Raw genomic sequence first — 22,298 nt, forward strand, 5'->3', positions numbered from 1 at the left:
GTACCCAAGGTAGACTATCCAATGTCCCAGTTCGAGACATTCTTGCTTGTCGTGACCTTTCATACATGAAACTTATTTATCATTTCATAAAGAAAATTGGAGTTTCAATTTAATAAATGCCCCTTTTAAGACTTAGTTCTGATTCCAGCTGCGTCCATGAGTTCAACCAATAGCTAAATTAGAATAAAAATTATGTAATGATACAAACAAACTCGAAACAGTTTATGAAATTATCAACAAAATGTCTGAAAATAACAGCTTATTTTATAATTTATAGAAGTTAATCGTTTGGTTCAAATAATATTTCCGAGTAGATTTCATAATTAATGACGAGTTACCTAAGATGATATTTAAGTAATAAGAGGTTTTAATAAATAAGTAGTAAGAGTAATAAGAGGTTTTAATAAATTCAAATCGTTGTGACTATGTTAGAATTAAATTAGGATAAGAATTTTATGTAAAAGTGATGCTACGGCGAAGAAAAACTTATGTAAACTGCCTTAAGAAGTAAACGTATTTATGAAAAAAAAACCAATGTAACTTTGAAATCTGAATCATGTTTCAGAGACGGGATGTGAACTATTAATTCGATAGCAAACCAAGGAAACAAAATTAAATTAAATCAACAGAAATGTATTTCAACCAACCCACGGAAAAAAAAGTTTATTGCTTTTCTAAATCATTGTATATTCAATAGGGGAAGACATCTATCACACAGTCTGATTTTATTTGACATTTTTATATTCACAGTTCGAGTAACCAAATTGGCCCAATCAATTAAACCTTAAAACAATGCGTTGTCTCTTTACAGACGAGCCCTGGCAGGACAGCGCCCCGTCTTGTGATAGTTTGACTTCCCACCGAAGCCAGCCGACTTGGCTACCAATTTCTCACCGAAGAACTCCTCAAGGAAAAGCCGTCAAAATTTCGCCCTAACCAAAATCATCCCAACCCCACCATCCCTCCTCTTATCACCAGCTCCAGCGCAATAGCAAAAGGGGGAAACGCACCTACGTAAACCCTCGAACGCACACACACACAAGCACCATGGGCAGTATATCGCGATGTTTGGTCGCGACATTTTTGCTTTTCTTCACAGTATTAAAGGTGAGTGTTTTGAAAGTTTACTGTTATTATTCTGCGACGGATTCGATACTGTGTTGCATAAACATAAATAACCTTCGCGTGTAGAAAGTAGTTGCCCAGCTGCCGCTAGCTTGACCGAAAAGCTTACGAAACCGTGAAAAAACCCACAACCATATATCGCGGTCAGTCATCAGCTGAGATCTCATACCGCAACGAACATGCGGTCGGTCCCATGTGAGCTAACTTTTGAAACGAAACTAAATTAAATCTTCACTAAAAGCAGTAGGTGATTATCTTCCATTCCACCCATCAAAAGCCTGTTTAGCTCAAACGAAAAGAAAAAGTAACGAAAATAACAACCAAAATAATGCTATACGAACAATGCATCACCCAGAAAAAAAAAAGATGTTGCAATCGGGTTTTCCACCGCTAGAAAACAACATCCACTTCAAACCACACTTTCACACCAAATCTAAGCCTCCGCTCGTTAGGGTGCATGTAATCGAATGAAGCACTAACAAGTTGCTTTGGGATGCTGTTTCGCAATTACCGGCTCAAGCTTTTGTTCTTCACACACCGTGCATTAATATTTATCGAACTGCCACGAAATTGGGCCACCGTTAGAAAACAATAAAATTTGCACGCAAGTAAAACCCTAAACTGTTTATGACACATGTGGCACATATTTCTTCTGTTGACCACCGCGACGATGGAGACGGCGATCGTCCGACCAGACGACGGCGGACGGATGGAGCATGCATTTTGACCAGGGGCAGTTTTAATGACCGCACATGCAAACCCTATTTGTGTACGTTTTTGTTTATGTTTTGGAAAGCTGGGAAAATTTCAACGAAACTTCATACTTATGAGGTTGTGTTTATCCAGTGTAACTTTGACGGGACACTTGAAGTGGTTTTGTGATGATACATAGAACGTCAACACCTTGTTTAAGCACATTAATTATGATTTCTTAAAAAGGGAGATTTTTGGCGACACTGTTTTTTGACAGATCACGCGTGAACAGTGTCTTGTGTCATTATCAAGCGTGTTACTGATTACCGTGAAATGTCGATTAGCCGCCGTTCGCAGCAATTGGACTTCACGACGTGGAAAAATTTGCGAAAGGATTTGGGTGTAAGACTTTATAAGATACAGCTGGTGCGAAAATTGAAGTCACGCGACCTCCCACAACGACGTCTAACCATTGGTGAATGGGCGCTGGCAAAGTTACAAAGGCAAAGTTACCAAACAAAGTGGCAAAGGAAGAACCACTTTTTTATTGAGAAATTATGTTCAGTGACTAAGCTTTTTTCTGGTTCAGTGGATACGTCTACAAGCAAAATTGTCGCATCTGGAGTGAAGACTAGCCAGAAGCATACCAATGCATCCCAAAAAAAGTCACTATATGGTGTGGATTACGAGCCGGTGGCATCATCGGGCCGTACTTCTTCAAAGACGACGATGGGCGAAACGTGCATAGCGAGCGCTACCGTGTCATGATAGACGATTTTTTTTGCCCAAAATGAAAGAATTGGACACTCCTAACATGTGGTTTCAACGAGACGGTACCACATCTCACACGGCACGCAAAACAATGGCCAAATTGAGAGCCGCCTTCTGTGAACAGTTTATCTCACATTATCGTGTGATTTAACGCCTTTGGACTATTTTTCGTGGGGCAATGTTATGGCTCATGTCTACAAGGATAAATCAGCAACGATTAACACACCGGAAGCCAATATTGAAGCATTTATTCGTGGAATACCGGCCGATATATCAGAGAGAATGTGCCAAAATTTGACCTTGCGCATTAGCCGTTTGAAACGGAGCCACGGTCAACATGAAATCATCTGCGAAAATTAAATTATATTGATCGTTCTATCAATTCCAATAAAAATTTAATCAAATTTTTGAAAATCAAATCCTATACCGTTCAAAACATTAGCCTTTATTTCGTTAAGTTTTATTTCCATAACCACTTCAAATTCCTTTTTAAACATCTCGGTCTGATGCCAACGCCAAAAAATACATACCGAGCTCGTGCTAAGATTTTAAATTTTTATTAGTAGATAATCTAACTTCAAGCAGATATTACAACCACTTCTATGAGGTTTACCTAAATTCGAATAAAAGATTACAAAAAATAACAAATACAGTTCATGCTCGCATCTCATCCGACACAGTCGAAAATTGCTTACGGTCGAGACGACAGAAACAAAGACAATACAGTGCAGTGAACAATAGAGTATACGAAATGGGCAAATACAATTTAACAAAGCCTGAAACTTGGCCTACAAGACCAAATTCAATTTGTATTGATTTCAAGTGTGGCAAAGTTAGACCAGCAGCAACCGAAATTGAAATCTTGATTAGGGCCATCGTCCAAGTACCATGCGCTCGGGTGGGCTTAGGAAATTTTCTATGAAAATCTTTAAAAATTTACCAAAACCAAAAACAGGGCAAGAATGGCTGAAAAATTCGGGCATTTTCCGAGTGTTATCAAAAACACCTCTGAAAAATAAGTGTTTGTGTGATCCTTAACAATTATTTCCACGCTTTCAATCAACGAATTTCATTTTCATTGTATTTTGACTATTTGGAAGTACTAAATGAAATACAAATTATTTCGCAACGATGCTAATTCAGTTTATAAACGGAAAAATGTTAGTTTTGGAAAGTTTTCTAAGTTTTCAACAGAATAAAATCAATTTCGCAATGAACTGAAGAAAATTCGCTTCAGTTTGAATGTATGTATGTTAGGGGAAGGTATTCGGTTGCCGGCACCTCACCGTAACTTTTGTGCCGAATTGCGAAGCAAACAGTCACTTGTACTTTTTGCTGCGTTCAAAATAACTTTTAATTACGTGAACATCAACACAAAAGTTTTTTCTGACTTTTTTTGGAGTATCATGAATTGAAGAGCATCAATCGGAAAGGTGAGTGGATTGAATATTTATGAGGTGAAATAGATCTATTTCGTGATTTAATACCGGATGCTATCAAAATTTTTGAAACCAAAGATTTTTTTTGTAATTTTCAAAATGTCTACCAATTTCGGTTACCGCCACTCCATTTTTTTTCGACAAGTCGTGCAAAATTGTCAGTGATATGCAGGCTGCTGTTGAGACAAACATCTAGCCTGCTCATACAGCGGATGCTCCGGCTAAGAAAAAACGTTGAAGACCGGTCAAATTAATACCAAATGCGCCACCATCCAAATATTCGACCAAGAGAGCCAAGGCGAAGTCACAATCAGGCAATGAAGACTTTTGTCAAAAAAGCTTCCAAAAAGAATAAATTCTGTTTTTTCTTTGAATAGCTGCAGTCTTTACTTATATTTTTCCATTTTTAGCGAAATTTCTTGCGATGCCGGTAACCGAACACCTTTTCAAAAATGGCCAAAATTTCTTGCTTTACTAAATTGATAACATTTTTTTTTTCAATCAAATGAATCAACTTAGTTTCTTAATCAGTTGTTAGCCAGGAACTTAAGCTTTCCATTGATGGATAGATGTCCGCATAGTGTGCACTAAGTTAGAAGTTATGAGCTAAAAAGAAAACGGTGCCGGTAACCGAACACTCTCCCTTAATAATTGTTAAAGATCACAAAAACACTCATTTTTCAGAGCTATTTTTTATAACACTCTGAAATACCATTTTTGCCCTGCAGATAAATAAAAGTTTTTCAAAGGTCTGTATGTTTTTAGTTTCGGCAATTTTTTCAAAATTTCCTAAAACTACCCGCGTGCATAATACTTGGACGATGGCCTTAAGGGCTGAGGTCAGTAGGTCGCGTATAACCACGTACCTCGCTCTGCGTATTACATTTCTCACCATGCTCTCTTGCATATGTGCAAAATGACTCTCGATGGGCTGGGTGGCCAAAAAAGTTTTGATATTTTCGCTTACAAGTTTGACTACATCACATAAAATCAAATAAAGCTACCGCTTGTTTGGCAGCCTTGCCGAGCCGATTTTATTTCTCTCTCATTTTTCGTTACGTTACCAGGAAAATGCAGCAGAAAAAATGGCGCGTGCATAAAAATCGACTTACCTTCACAACAATAACATTCTCTTCATTTTTTTTCGCGGCAACACCTATGTTTTTATCGGGAGCGGGTCATTTCGCCGAAGGCGATTTCGTCGAAAGTCGTTTCGTCGAAAGGGTTATTTCGCCGAAAAAGCCATTTCGCCGAAAGGATTATTTTTTTTAGGGCCAAAAAATTTTTTTTTTGCTTTCAATTTTCACATACGTGAAGCCAAGATGGCTCGGCGGCACAAAGCCGCCGAGGCGACGCCAGCTGAGTTGGCCACCAACTCGCCGTCGGAAGCGGCGGCCTCTTGCATACAAACCTGTAACCGCCTCGTTTGCCCGGTCTACTCAAAGCTGTTTTTTACTGCAGTTAGGTCCAAACGAGCGGTAGCGAAGTCGGATAGCATACGCACAAAACGATGTGGCGAAGCCGCATTAGATATTTTTCCATCTGCACTTAGTTATCGGAAAATTTCGCAAACAATTGCCTGATAGCTACACTAATAAAGTCAACAAGATATTTTGGGAATTCCGTTCTGAGGATCATTAATTAAACCTACAAAAATTATTCAAGTCTCTGGATCATATCAAAAGTACGGTTGTAGGTCAACAAAACGGGAGTAAATATAATCATTTTTTATTTGTCTTCTTTTATCAATTTCAATTACGATATGAGAACAATGACGAATTCGGTAAAATTACCCTTTCGGCGAAATGGCTTTCGACGAAATGATTCTTTCGGCGAAATGGCATTCGGCGAAATGGCATTCGGCGAAATGGCATTCGGCGAAACGGCTTTCGGTGAAATGACCCTGATCCGTTTTTATGTACTAATCGCATCTAAATTAAATTATCTAGACATTATCATTATAGATTTTTGATGCATGTCTTTGAAGGCGAGATATTCTATGAACAAGTTGAAAGTTCAGTTTTTGCAATGACTGAGCGGAAACATATATATTGGAGAAGCCAAATGAATGAAAAACTAACAGAAAAGAAGAATTTTTGGAAAAAGATACGCTCAGAGACAGGACTCGAACCTGCGTTTTTATGCATTCCGTGCATACGCGCTACCATTTCGCCACTCTGAATCTTTGAAAGTTGCCGTTTTCAGCTTTGCAATTCTTCCTTAAGAAGAAAGGTGAGGCGTGAAAATAGCCCTCTAAAACACACTGGCCTCAGACCTTAAGGAACGAATGCATCTAGACGTTGATGATGTAAGTGAGATTCAATTCAATAAGGCGTCTAACCCTGTGTACATTATGTTGAAACGTGCTCTTTCGAGTGCAATTGCATTCACTTTAGTTAACAACGAGGTGCACACCGTTGAGTGTGATAATATTAAATACAAAATCCCTCTGTACATGGTGGACAATGCTATAGAAGTACGCGTGCATGACCTTCCCCCTTCAGTTCGTTCGGGAAATTATTCGCAGTACGGTGAAGTTCTTTCCATCGAAAGGGAAGTATGGCGGATTTTTTTTCCCGGTATCCGGAAGGGTCCGTATGCAACTACATAAGGCAATCCCATCCTACATCATTTGTGGTCAAGGTGGTATACATCCATGTAATACACTGATTACATAGGAAAATCAGCTGATTATACGTCAGGTTTGTGAACAACCTGCAAACCTTGCACTGAAACTGCGAAAAGGACATCTTCAACCAAAGACAAGGTCAACTGTTCAACAACGGAAACTGGTGAACGCAGTACTCCTGTTTCAATCACAATGAAAACGAAGAGAAAACGGAAACCAAAAACAATACCACCGATGGAATGACTGGATGACTAGACGAACTACGAACAAAGTGCCCTTCAATCCTTGCAGGATATAAATGGAAGCTCCTCTCCCCCTAGTAAAAGGGTGACAACGAGATCCAATAAAAAAAATTATTTTATCGAATGAAAACTTGTCTCAATTGGCTACGTAAAGCTTTTACGCGAATTGGTCAGAAAATTTTTTTTAAAAAAAAACAAATAATTGTATTTACATGCTTTGAATTGTAAATTAGGGTGCATTCCGACATTCTTTTTCTGTGCAACTATAGGGACGTAAATTTACATGATTTTTTCGTAGTACATAGTAGTAGTCATACACGATGTACATGTACAGTACATAGCATAGTACATAATGTACATGTACAGTTCGAAAAACATCTTGTTATTTTACATATCATAAGATGCACATAAATGGATGCTTTTTAGTCGTTAGATTTCCAAAAATTGGTTTGGCCGGGTTCTTGCAAAAAATATGTTTTTTAGCGAATTTTGCATTGTAATTGCCAATGTTTTATCCAGCATTCAGAAATATTTAAACGGATTTTCCAAACGTTTCCGAACTTTACATTCAGCCGTTCAATTTAAACATGTTCATACTAAGTTTCAGTGACTTATTTTAAGCACAAACCAAATCGCGTTGCAAGGCAATCTTTCAATCGACTAGCAATGTTTGTATCAAATGAATTCAAATATAGTAAATATTCCCAAATATAAAGCGATAGCAAACTAATATCAAAGTAATAGCTCAGTTTACTATCATTGCTTATTTAGGCATTATTTTATTATTGAAATTGCAAAATAATGCTTCAATGTGGTATTATTAGGTATAAGACCAACGTGTTTAATAAATTTTTATAAAATTTTGATAACTTCTAGCTAAGTTTTAAATTTTTTTTAGTGAAAATGCATTTTGTGTGATATTCATCAAATGGTTCACGGAACGACCGAAATTAGCTCTGCGCCTAATTCGAATTACTGTTTTTGATTTAGTTGATTTTAACAACAAAATTTCCAAAATAACTATAAAATTAGTTAAAATTGAGAATTTACTTTGCTGAAAAAAACTCTTATTTTTAGAGAATGTGTTTAGTTGGCGAATATTCTGGACACAAACCAGCAATATTTCAATCCAGTACGAAATTCTCATTGTCAACAAATTTTGTTATTAAAATCAGAAAATTTGTTTCTATTTTTCTATCACCATCATTACTGAAGGACAGGACAAAGAGAACAAAAATGAAATTGGTTTTATTAACAAGTTTATTAGCTAAAAACTCATGAGAAGTGTCAAAGCAAAACAATCCATTAAAAAGCTAAAAGGGACAGTCTTGTTGAAACTCCTTGCAAATGCATGCGTTACGATATATCCATATATAAATTTCTAAACCGATATGTAAAAATGACGTAAACTATTAGTGGAAAGTGTATTTATTCAGAATTTGTGCGCATTTTAAGCGATTATGCGTAATACTGTTTTTACGGGGAACAGTGAAGTGAGTTTCGAATATTGCAATCTAATTGTATATGTCAAATGATGTTTTTTGTATCTTCCAACCATCTCGGCTACGTTGTCCGGTGTACTACTTGTATTTGGTTTTTGTTTCCGAGTGCTCAAAGTTTTCAGTGAGATAGGTAGTCAATTTCGCGAAGTCGAATGAATAAAACAGTAATTGAGAAGAAAAATTTTCAAAAAGGAGTTTATGTTTCGCTTATGTCTTTTTCTCCAATACAACATCGTATTTATACCTGCCAATATAGAAAAGATAATCGTGACTGAAATTTTTTTCGGTAGTCGTGTGCCATCTAGTGGCTAGTAGTCATTACGGTGTTACGGTTTTTCGGTGACAGAGCGCCGTATACATGCAAATGGCAGAAACCAATTCAACTATTTATGCTGGTTGAAAACAACGTTTTATTTCTCTAATTCAACTAACAAATTAGTTGAATGGATATGAAGCGTGCCTTAGCTATGAAATGACAGCACGTTTAATTGGTGAATTCAACTAAAAAAAATAGCCATTTCAACAAATATTTTATTATTATTAAGGGTATTAGAATTAAAAAATCTAAATTAGCAAAAGTAAGATTTTTTTAGTTGTCTCAAAAAATAACTAACTAAAATCAGAAAATCAACTAATTTTTTCGCCAAAATGCTAATTTCGGTCTTTCCGTGTTGGATTATGAAATGCACATTATTGAAATAGTTATTCATCGTTTAACTTAATTGTGTAATAGAAATATATTTTTAGAAACCGTCAATCGTGTTCCCTCAAAGATAATTCAAATACATTTTAAGTTTAGTCACTGTATTCTACATTTCAATGTTGCTGTGATATTGTTTTGGTGTTGGAAACACCTCAATAAGATCAGATTTTGGGTATACTGTTTAGCTATTTTAGCTCTTAACCTTTATTTATTCCTTTGAATTTTAGACGCCTGCCTATCATTTTACTACTAACGAAGATGGTTATAGCACACAGACGGCATGATTGTCCAAATGTCATCAGGACTCTCGGAAAGGCTTGGGATAAGAAACTGCTGAACGCTAGGTTGTCTCTAATGTTCCAGATTGTTTTTATTTTTAAATTATCTAAGTGCGCTACTTGGTGTCTTTATTCAATGCAAAAAAATGGTGTTTTCATTGATTAATCTCGATCGATTAATCTAAAATAATCTAGCTCTACGAATTACAGAAGCATCAGTACTTATCAGTTTACATGCACTGATGTGATCTGCCTAGCTAGCATCAAGCAGTGCTCTCTTTTTTTGTCACCTGGTTGACTTTGTCTGTTTGGCTTCACCGGAAAAAAAAAGATACCGGTTAAAGCATACCAACTCGATTTACGGTTTTTATAGCGTTACCAAGGGGGCACATTTTTACACTTTCACGCGTTTTCCGCTGTGTCATCCGTCGGTGGTAGTAAACGGTAAATCTGACTATTCCGCACATTGTCTACTCGACCAGTATGAATGTGTTAATGTGTCAAAACTCAGTCAGTTTGACAGGGCATAGGAAGGAATGCTTGTGTGATGATATTTGGCGAGACTAGAGCATATTGGATGGAATGCAAAGCTATTATTTGACGTTATGTTTCTGGATCAGTATGCAATTTTAGCTCTTAAAATGTATATTCAGCATTCTATCATGCAAACAGATGCAACCTGCAAACATCCTGACAGACCAAGAGGTATTTGGACTCATTTTACTTCAAAAAGACACCAATGAGCAAATAGACGACAAACTTTTCTTCGAACAAATTTTTTTCTAAAGAGTTCGTCGTCTATTTGCTCAATGATGTCTTTTTGAAGCAAGATGGGCTACGAACATTTTCAACGATTTTAGTTTAAATATTTTTGACGCTGTCATAAAGATAGTAGATTGCGTACGATTGCAGGATTCATATGAGTTTTCAAGGGCCGCAATTATTATTTATCAAGAACAGTTTATAACGATGTTTTGGTGATTCCGTATTTCTCAAGTAGGATATAATTTCAATTCAAGTTAGCACTGACACCACCTCGCCTACTACTCTTACTACTGAATGCCCAATGGTCACTTGGCGTATGCACAAAAATGACCTGCTTCCAATTATGATTGAACTATCTTTTCATCTAGAAAACCAGCTTCCAACTGGTGCCGTTGCAGTTGCAGTGAACGTGAAACTTTCTATATCGAACTACCAAGCCGCAGTCGGTGAGTAACTAGGGTAACAGAGGTATTTTGGCCACTTCATATATTTTGGCCCACCTAACAAACTTTATCGATTTCATCGGATTTTATCGATGTTAAGTAACTCATTTTGCATCAATTTGAAGCTAATCACATTAAATTACCTATTGCGGAAGGGGTTTTTAAAGATATTACAATATTTGGTGGATATTTTTATAAAGTGGGCCAAAATAAAATCAATCCTAAAGTGGGCCAAAATACCTCTGTTACCCTATTTGTTGAATGCACCCCACACGAGTTCCGAGTTCTGCATCAGTTCGAGTGCTATTATCGCAATAGCGCATGTCTCGCGCAGCTTCCACAACCAACAACGACTAACCGTGTTAGAGAGGAAGTCTGTTTTACTATCACTTTTTTTCGACAAATCAAGATTGTATAGGATTCCAAGGTCTGCTGCATCTCTTCGACTGGTAGATGTTGGCCGGCCTAGAAAGTTGCCTGTTACACTTTTCCTTTGCTAAGCCGTTGCCGTTGAGCAATGATAACCAGTTCTGAATGTGTTTGTTTTGTTTGTTTTTTTTTCGTTGCTCGATTGAATTGTGATATGTTGAACGATGGGATAAAATGGAAGAAAGGTGTAACATGCTTTTACCTCACAGTATACGAATGGTGTTTTCCACAATCGTACCAGCACTCGTCGGATGCTTCTGCTATCATTGTCTATAATCATACAGTCGACCAGTGACGAACTAGGAAACTAAACACTTCTTCACAATTGATTTACCAGCTTGAGTCCGACTCGGCAGGAACAGATTTTCTACGTCAAACATAATTATAGCGTCATTTTAAATGACATGGTGTGATTCGCAATTGATCTTAGACGATTGATTGATTGTATACCCATAAGTAGCAAATCAGTTGATTATATATGGACAGAAATTTTTCATTTTCTGATTGCTGGACATACATGAAACAAATATTAGAAAGAAGGAGCGGTAGAGTGAGTAAAAAAAAATTCTGATAAAAGAAGAAGGACTTTAATCAAAATAAATTACTAATAATTTACTATTTTACTAGCGTGATATGTGAAATTAACTCAAGTGTATATAAAGCATGGTTTGATGGAAATTAAATGATTTCTTTTATTGCACCGTGTAATTAATTTCGCCTAGATTGATGTCACTTATTAGAATTCAGTTCCAGTTCCAGAATTCTGTAACTGGATTCAGGAACTGAACCTGGATTCTAGAACCAAAGTTATTCAATTGGGAAGTTCAATTCCAGAATTCAATTTCAGAATCTAAGTCCAGAATTTAGTTCTAGAATCCAATATCAAAATTCAGAACCGGAATTCAGGTCCAAAATTCTGAACCTAAATACTGGATCTGAAAGCTGAACCTAAGGTCTGGACCTAAACTAAGCATGTAATTCCAGACCAAAATTCAGTTCCAAAATTTAGTAGCAGAACCCAAATCCAGTTCCAAAATTCCAGACCTGAAATCTGAATCTGAGTTCTGAGGCTGAATCCTGAAACCGGACCTGGATTCTGAACCAGAAATCTGGACCTCAATTGAACGGTTGAATGCAAATAACGGAAAAGTGCAACTTAGTTTGGAAAACCCGTTAAAGTATTTTTGAATGCAAAAACTGGATAAAACATTGAAGCTCAAAATGCAGATCCAGAATTTAGGTCCAGATTTCTGATTCAGAATCCAGGTTCGGTTCCAGGATTCAGTTTCAGAATTCAGAATTAGTGTCGAGAATTCTGGAATCCAGTATTCACTTCCAGAACTCTGGCCCTGAATTCTGGACCTAAATTCTGTCTCTGAATTTTGATACCGTATTCTAAAATTGAGTTATGGATTCTGGAACAGAAAGCTAAATCTGAATTCTGGAATTAAATTCCCCAACTACGTTGTGGAATTATTTTGGTTCGGGAATTCAGCTCCAGTTCCAGAACTTGGATCTTGTTCCAGAAGCCAGAGAGTTGAGTTTTTGTCCAGTACTTGCAATCAAAACTTTTTTTGTCCGCTTCTTGCAAATAGAATTTTTTTATAATTAATCATCTTGTTTGAAATCACACTGCTTAAGCTCTAAGATACCGAGGGTAAAAGTACACTTTGCAAAAAGATGTTTTCAAACGATTTAAGTCATCCGTCTTCGATTTTTACTCTCAATGTTTTGATCCGGTTTTTGCTATCAGCCTTTCATTATTAAGACTCAGATCAGGAGCCGGATCCAGAATTGTGTTGAAGAATCTTGGTTCAGAATTCAGGTTCTGGTCTAGAATCCATTCATGGTTTTTGACCCATACCTTGGCTTACTGTATATCTTGCCCAGTTCCATGTTTTGATCCAGATTCAGATCTTGGGCCTGAAACTGGATCTAGATTTGCCACATTACTAGCTCTGGTCTAGGTCTGATGTGGAACTGGAACTGAACATATACCTAGACCTCTCATATTACGGATCAATATCTAGTAATATAATAAGACCAGCTTTTGCTCCAGGATGTCAATCTAAACGTGAGCCAGGGGCTGGAGTCCACTAGGAGATTGATAGTACCTATTAGCTCTCTCCGGACAGTACCAGCCTAGATGCCGTGTGGAATCCGGTGGAAAAATGAACCAAGAATAGATTCACTGGGTTCCTGCTTCCATGTCGTAAATGGCGACAGTTGCAGGAGTTTCTTTTTCCTTTCAGTTATCAGCTATTTTCAATATTCCACTTCTGATTACTCTATTTTACTAAATTATCTCTTCATTCAACCTATCAATTTCCGTCTAGCTTCGGAGAAAAGATTTATTTTGAATGTTTTTATTTCTTTTATGTTATTGAACATCTTTCAGTATTATAAATTTAATGATAAAAATCAACTATTGCGCAATCCGTTGATATTACAAAGTTAATAACAGAGATAACTTATATCGGTATATTGAATACATAGTAAAAACACTTGATATTAATATTTCAAACAATAACTTGTGGAGTGCGCAGTAGTATATACGGCCTCTAGTAACAACAAGTGTTGGACTAACATCCCTTCCCATTCCTTAGACGATCTACGTTCGGGCCTGGCCGGCGCCGGTACTGATCAATGAATTCTGGGATTACCAGAAGATGTACATTGGAGGATGATTTACCAGTCCCAGGTCGAACCATCTAGAAACTCCCTGTACAATTTCAGCTAATCCCGATCAATAAAGGAGTAACAACCTAAACTAAACTTGAGCCAGTAGTATTGTGAGTCCAGATTGCTCTTTCGCATACGAAATATATGCATTCAAAAGTGTTTCACATTAAAGAACTTGAACAATCCTTCTCACGTATTCCGGTTATGTCTCTGAAATTACGCACCCGTCCTTTTCATCGTCAGATTCATTACTTTACTGCCTCCATCAAAATGTTGGTTGATTGTATTCGTTTAAGTATAACCTAATGCTTTGGTTTTGACGAAAAAGAGTACATTTTGCGTAAAAATCAAGAAAATACAGTAAATCGACTGTGAAGAAACAGTACATTTTGCAGTACACATTAGCGATTTTTGATTAGCGAATTCTGTCTTTTAGTGGAGTAATTTTTCAAAATTGTCGTGACGCGCTCCGACCATGAATAAATAATGAAAAAAATCTTGATGGAAAGGATAGAAAGAGAGCAATTTATTTAATGTTTGCATGTATTTATATTCGCTATGCGTTGCCACTGCTTTTTCTGACGTTTTGTATTGGATTTGAATTTAAAACTCTGTATTACTTTTTGATGCGAAAAAACATGTACTTTTTGATGCGAAAAAGTCAATAGGAGTATACATAACAAATTAAAATACAGTACATTTCAAGGTAAAAAGTATTTGGGTCGAAGATACGAACGTTACTCTTACTACATATGGAATCAGAAGCCATACGAAAGATATCGGAAAGTCATTAAATAAACAGGCACTTTTTTTAAATTTGGCTTTTTCCATCCGCACAAAACGGATGAAGCATAAGTATTTACAAGTAATATGTACAAAAAATAGCAAAAAATATGCACTCAACTTAGGTTTAAATAAAAAATCTTATGGTTTCATAGGAAATTTCTGATATTCATTAGGATCCGATTTTTGGTTTCAGAGTAACGGGTTGATATGTACGAAATATGAAGAAATTATTCAATCTACTTTCTACGAGAGGACTGCACCGATTTTCGTAATCTCAGATTCAAATAAATGGACTTAGGATTTCAAATAAAATTCCTAAATTTATTTTGATCCTAATTTCTGTTCCGTAAGTACAAAGTGTGTGTCAATTTCAAGAGTATTCTGTTAAAAAGGATCGTTTAAATAGAAACAAATTATAATTGTAGTAATAATTGTTTAATTTCAAGAGTATTCTGTCTTAAAGGATCATGTAAAGAAAAACAAATTTCTTTAAAATGGCTAATAATTTTTTTCTTGTAAAGCTCGTTTGTATTCAGTAATGCCGGTCCTCCATTGCTGGTTCAAGAAATACCAGCAGTAGTCAACAAATACTATAAAATGGAACTCATTATCATTGCTCAGAAATAGCTACACTGATTTTCAAAAGCTTAGAGTCAAATATAAGGCTTTATAATTTCTAACGATAACAGTGAAATTTCACGCGGATCCGAATTTCGGTTCCGCTACTATACACACTTAAAGTGTATTGTCAAATCCCGGCGATCAAAATGACGAGATTCGCACCGCCTTGTGCTCGGTAATCGTCTCGGCAAAACGTATAATTATCGAGATTCTCGGCAAGTCCATATTACGTAACCATATTAGCTCTGGCCTAAATTATCAAAAGACGTTTTACGGTTAGCTCGGCAAGAGTGCTCAGAACAAAAATTATGAATTGCCGATTCATCAGAATTTTGCATTATTGTATGAGATACAGTCTGTTACAATATTACAAAAGACTCAACACGAAAACATATTTGAATATAGTTTTGTTCAAGCGTTAATAATGGCTTGACACCTTCGAGGCATACTTTGAGCGAGATTTTGCGCATATTCTTCTGAAAACGATCTCCAAATTTTGTAAAATCGACACACTAGCATCTTTAAATTGTGTGGTCGGTTCTTCCCAAGTTTCATCTTCATTTGAACCCAAACGTCTTCAATTAGAATGTCATCGGGCGACTGAGAGAACCAATCCAGGGTCACGACGCCATGGCCCATTCAAAACGTTTTTGCGCATGTTTTTCACTCAACATCGGTTTTTGCAAAGTGCTTCCAAATTTCAAATTATTTGCGATCAAATGTCTGCGAACAGTTCCTTACAATTTATATAAACCTTTTTTAATCAATTTTGAAGCACCTTCGCACAAAGTTGATGTAGGATTCTTCAAAAAGAGGCCCCAAATCACATTTTCGGTTTTTTCGTCAATACAAAGACAGAACCGCGATTTGGAAAGTCTTCAACATTTTTCACCTCTTTAAAACAATTCACCACCCTGCAGAGACGAACCAGCCACCGACTGAAAGTCTCTTTAATAAAGAAAACTAAAACCAATTCACCCACTTACTCACAATTTGTATATTTTGCAAAATTGACAAGTGATACTAAATGACAAGTGTCCTACCGGATTTCGGTAAAAGATAACTCATTGTTTGAAATCTCAGTGAATGCATTTGCTGATTTACAAATTATGAAGCCAAACTTCGGTAAAAGCCGCCCTTTACCAAGATATTTTGACCAACTTCAGAAAAGAGCGTTTGGATTACTGAACAGTCAGTATAAAATCATGCTCCATTTTCTGGTTCCGGAAGTTGTAAAAACCGTGGTTAAAAACTCCAAAACGGAGCACACTTCGATTTCTTTATGATTATTTTACCAATTTTTTTTGATAAAAAAAAGTGGTCTTCTAGTCCATAGGTGGCTGTTAAATTGTATCCCGATCCGACTTTTGGTTATAGCAATACGAGTGTTAAAAATTGAAACCTACGTTTGTAATGACGATGCGAACAACGTTAGAACTTTTAAACTGTTTCAAAACATAAGTATTGATAGTTGATGTCCGTAGAACATTTTTGCTATGCCCTTCTCGAAATCCAGTTCCGAAAATACCGAACTTTGATGTATTTGATTATTGGCTTAGAATATTTTATGCAGTTACTTGCAAAAGTACTTAGTACTTTTGATTCACATCAACTCGTAATTTCGGAAGCAGAACTCTTATTTGAATAAAATTCAACAACGGCTCAGATGTTGAACATGTCTTTCATTTCAATCTAAGCATGCTTCGATTGATTAAGCCATGTCTAGAAGTAGATTGATATTCAATACCGGAACTTCTGCCATTTTCGAAAGTCAAAGTCAATCGACTGCGAAGTTAATTGAAACAGCCTGCTTCGATTGAAAATTGGATAATAAAATACATTACTATCACCTTTACTATTATTCTTCTCTATAAAAGACAAAATGAAACAAGACTCAGTGCACATGTACGGTGCGATATTTCATCGGGTTGCCATCCTAGATGTTTTGAACGTGACATTATGCAAGAACAGTTACACGAAGAGGAAAAGGTTCGTTTGGTTCAGTCACGTCTCTGATAGATAGTTTTCTTAGATGCAAGCAAAGTTCTGATGTCACTATATTTTTAGTGGAATTTAAATATTCTCTTACAACGGATTTCACAGCCGATTCTTAGCGTACATAACCATTGCATGGCTAGTGTTATCCTCTTGTCAATAAAAAAATTTCTTGATAGGAACTCGAACATATGACTAGTTAAAACGAAGCTTACATAATAATCCATAGTTAGGAATTGTCTCGAGATCTATAATTTCGAACACAAACCATTAGTGGAAAGATGAAATGACTGATATTATGAAAATTTTACTTAAACCTTGCCTCGACCTTTCCCTACGTTGACCCAAAAGAAGGTAAAAGGTTGAAAAATCGAAAGCAAAGTGAACGAAACAATTCTTTAAACTGTACCTTTTGCATTCAGTTCACCCCTCACTGTCGGACTTCCGTATGCGGAAATATGTTGGGTAAACGAAACTTCCCATCTGCAGTTTCGGGAAAATACCATACGAATTATCGCGGGATGAATGAGGATCGGGATCAAAACCATCGGGAACTGCGAGAAAGTCCAATGAACAACGTGACCCGACTATTAAAAAGCATTGTCAGCTGTCAGCTTGGTAAAACAGCTACCAATCGAAAAGAACCGGTAATTGGTGCTGACAGTAGGAACTTTATTGTCCTGTCACATTCGCTTTTGGGATTGGACTTTACAGTGTTCGACCATGGGGCCTACAAAGGTTATCGGCAGTCATTGCTTCAACCACTCGTGAGTACTTGTTGGTTTATTTTCAAAATCGTTTCTTTTCTGCGCAATCCCCCTTCCATTTGTATTGTTTCGAACTTCGAAACACAAAAAAAAATAAACCAAATTTTCTGCACTTTCAATTTACGCTCATCAAACAGACATTTCCCGGTTCTCCCCCGAACGAAAGTTACGAACCAACAAACAAAGCAACATCGTTGTCACTTTCAGTTGCAAGTTTTTCCCACAATACTTTTATTGCGAGATCAACCATTTTCCGTTTTCATAACAAATGAAAGAAAGCCGGCGTGCAAGCGGATGTTGCGGATAAACTAGCCACGAGCAATCAGTCGTGCTTGTAATGGCCTTTCGAACAAACTTTGTTACCTCACTCGGTTCGGTACGGCCGTGGGCAAAGTTCAATCTGGTCTCTACATTTTCTTATTATTTCGATACTGTTTAGATTAATGAATGAAGCGGTGGAATATTTACATTTACTGTAAAATTGTGAAGTTGGTATACAAGTATCATTCTAGTCGTGATTTGGGGTTTGAAAGGTTATAAAATTTGGTGATTAGTTGCACGATTATATCAAAATAGGCGTTCTGATCACTACGCAGTATTATTTTTCGTTAATGTGGTTCTGGCTATAAGCAGTTTATGTTTGTATCGAAGAAAACACAAAAATGAACTGACTGGTGGTATCTTAGACGAAATGTATATGACAAATTTCACGCCAACTCAAACAAATGTTGGCAGCACCGTCTTAGATTTAAAATTTCCAAATTTAATCTTGACTGTCTTTTCGTCTAGCCTGTTTTAATCCACCTAGTGGTGTAATGATGCCTTTCTCATTTTCATTTTCTCCTGTATATTACAGCAGAAATTCCCCGAAATACAACAATTTAAAAAAGTTTAGAAAATAGTTTTGACGATTTCTGTTGCACAAATCTACTACATGGATACACTACATTTGAATTTAAGTTAGTGAAAATCTATTCAATCATATGTGAGAAAGTGAAGTGAGCTACATTTTATCATATTTGATTATTATTGCCGGTACTCCCGGAACCGAAAGCTGGATATCGGCATAGTGACATTCGGTTCATTCAACTATGCACTAATATGACCTACACTTTTTTTTACGATTCTCTATGACGATTTGAATTTAAAAAAAATTTACCGGTAGTTGGACTTGAATAAAATTCAGCAAATCATTTGTGGGACAATCAATGGTTTATTTGGTTACAGAGTCTCATGGTCTGCAAACTATAGAAAATAACTAGCCAATTTAAAGAGGTAGCTTATGAACAAAGTATTCCTGAAATTGACATTTTCATACTTAGCACCCTATCTCCGGAACAAGGGGTTTGATACGAATGAGAATTGGGATATTCCTATGGCATCTTAAGAACTTCCATCTCCGAGAAAAGTGAGTGACATTATTTTCACATTTTTAGTGCATTATTTCCACATATTTTATGCATATCACCCTGTAATTCCGGAACTGGAAGTTAGATCCAAATGAAATTTCGGAACTTTTTTTTGGAACCATGAGACCTTTAATTTGAATTTATGTTCAATTGAAACTCGGTTTACCCATCTTCGAGGAAATTAAGTGACATTATTTTCACATTTTTTGTAAAAATCACCCTGCAATCCCGGAACCGGAAGTCGGATCCAGATCAAATTTATTAACTTTGCATGAGACCGTGAGGCCTTTCATTTGAATCTAAGTTTGATTTGGCCATTACCGAGAAAAGTGAGTGACATTATTTTCACGTTTTTGGTGCATATCACCCTGTAATTCAAGAACCGGAGGTCGGATCAAAATGGAATTCAGGAACTTTGTATGGGACTATGAGACCTTTCATTTGAATCTAAGTTTGTGAAAATCGGTTAAGCCATCTTTGAGAAAAGTGAGTGACAATATTAGCTGAGTCAAATGGTATATGGCATCGGTTCAAAAGTCGGTTTTTGCAGTGATTGTATAGCCTTTTTATATAAGAAAGGCAAAAACCTTACAAAAAAGTGTTATACTAGTGATTTTTATAAAATCAGTCGAATTCGAGAAACAATACTAAAAAAATCCTTGTTAAGTCCTATACTGAAAAAATTGATTTTAATAATTTAAGAACGACTTCCAAAAAAAATTTTTTTTCTTTATTTTTGGTTTTGATAAAATTTTGTCCCAAGATAGATGAATATGTTTCCTACCAACCGCCGTTCATACATTGCAATATGGGAACTTTTAAGGAAAAAAAAATCTGACAAAAACTGTTTCTTGTCCAAACTGAATTCCAGTGTCTTTTTATCAAAAATTAAACTTAGCTGAAAGTCATTGTCATCGGAAATTCCAATGAAACTCAAAAAAAAATTACATAGAATACCCTAATATTAGTTGCCCGATATTGACAAAAAGTATCAGTGCTGGATAAGAAAAAGTTTTTGTTAGAAAAAAAATTCATTGAATTCGAAAATGCTGTTTGTTTTTGTAAATCGAATTTAAATTTTGAAAATTGTTTCAATTTTCAGTATATGTTAATTGAAATCTGAGGGAGTTTCCAACTGCGAGTTGGTATGAAATTCGTCATTTAGTAAATAGTTTGTTTTTTACATGTGTATTCCTTCTTGAATGAAAATCAAAAGTCGCAGTAAACTTAATGAACACGTGACTTTATTCATATTGGATTTCTAATGCTAGTTGAATTTGGAGATTAATGTACCGATTGTAAAAGAGAAAACTGAAAATAATGTACCTATGTATTATAGTTTCGCAAATTACTCGAACGATCGCAGTAGGCATGCGCGAAGGACGAGAATAATTTTTGCTCCCGTTAAAATCTGTCAAAAGTTAGCTTCTGCTCGTTTTTTTATAGAAAATGTAATAAAGACTTCCTTTATGAATAGCAATTCTATGCTAAGTAGATGTGAATTTTTAGGTATTTATTTTTCGCATGGAGGTATTTATTTTTCGCCGCGTGAGTCGAAGGAAAAATCACTAAAACCTTTTTTGTACGCAAGCCTTCTTACATTACCGATCTTCGTTGAGGTCAGTAGTTAATTACAGAGAACTAGTGATCATGGAGATATAATTCCCGATTCGACATGTATGGTGGAATCGGTGAGATTGCACGAATACATGATGATATCAGTGTGCAATCCCCCGAAACCATCGTCACAACGCAACGCAACAATTATCGCATTCAAATTTTCCCAAAGCTGTGATGCAATTTAATTTGTTATATTACCTTTGAAAAAAAAATCAACATTCATTGAGAGAGACGCGTTTTTGTTACTAGCAGCAGAAGTTGGGGGGTAAACGATTCACTTATCGCATTTTCGTCCATTGCTTTGTATTCATTACTATTGCCGAAAATGTCATCGTGATTTCTGTCTTCTATTTGTTTATTTTATGAAGAATTTTTATCATTATTTTCTGTAGCATACGTACTTTCTTGTACGCTGGGTGCAATTGATAGTTCCTTATCTCTTCGTTTTTTTTTGTCCAGGTTCTATTATGTATACGAATAAGATCCTGCTGAACATATTTAGAAACTTAGCTTTTCATAAAGTCTCAAACATTCTCTATAGAATTCATGTTTGGAGAATCACCCGACCAGTCTAGAACGGTGCCTTTTTCCTTTTTAAAATATCATGATAACCATTTCTAACAGTGCCAGGGTGCACCGCAATGTTAAACAATTTTCTCGTCATTGGAAGTAACAACAATATTTCAGAGAAATATTAATTTTTTAGCACCGTTCTAATAATATGGCAAGGACTGTATTTATCGTGTAGTCAATTAGAAAGAAGCCTACGTAAGAAGGGATCGGTTTCATTAAGAGTGTACGTAGCCTATTTAGGTTATCAAAAACAATTCACAATTGCTATACTCAAGGAGTTCACTTAAATTTGACTTTGATAGAGAAAGTCGGTGTCGGTCTATGACTAGATTGACTCAACTAAGAATCGTGTTTATATTGATTTCACTGTATTGCTCATTTTATGCAAAAAAAAACTGTTTTAATCCATCGATACCAGAATCCGGAAACCGGTATAATAAAAATCGGTTCGAGAAAAGGACTGGGATCCGTTTTCGAGTCAGTGGCTATAATTTCCGGTCGCCGGGAACCAGAAAGATCGAAATTAATTTTTTTGGCCGTCTACTGACAATGACTACCGATGGGAATAATTTTGAGGCGAGTTTAGAAATTATTTTGCATTTTTTACTTCGCCGCTTTAAGTGGCGGTATAAATATTTAAACAATTTTCAACCTGTAATTCCGGAACCTAAAGTTAGATCCGCATGAAATTTGGGAGTTTTGTTTGGGACTATGAGACCTTTCATTTAAACCTAAGATAGTTAAAATCGGTTTCGCTATCTCTGAGAAAAATGAGGAAGTAATTTGAACCCTGTAGTTCCGGAACCGGAAGTCGGATCCAAATGAT

General features: G+C 36.1%; 1 protein-coding gene across 4 annotated transcripts in view; it reads left to right on the forward strand.

The window, feature by feature from the left end:
- Positions 1 to 22,298, forward strand: part of LOC131430089 (uncharacterized) — a 68,563-nt gene that overhangs the window by 24,593 nt on the left and 21,672 nt on the right. For all 4 annotated transcript variants that reach the window (XM_058594751.1, XM_058594750.1, XM_058594748.1 and 1 more), the window contains exon 2: positions 812 to 1,107. In XM_058594751.1, coding sequence (XP_058450734.1) covers positions 1,048 to 1,107 — 60 coding nt within the window. In that variant the 5' untranslated portion in view covers positions 812 to 1,047. The remainder of the gene's footprint in view (positions 1 to 811; positions 1,108 to 22,298) is intronic.

The sequence above is a fragment of the Malaya genurostris genome, chromosome 2, assembly GCF_030247185.1.
Source record: "Malaya genurostris strain Urasoe2022 chromosome 2, Malgen_1.1, whole genome shotgun sequence".
In the NCBI taxonomy this organism is placed as follows: domain Eukaryota; kingdom Metazoa; phylum Arthropoda; class Insecta; order Diptera; family Culicidae; genus Malaya; species Malaya genurostris.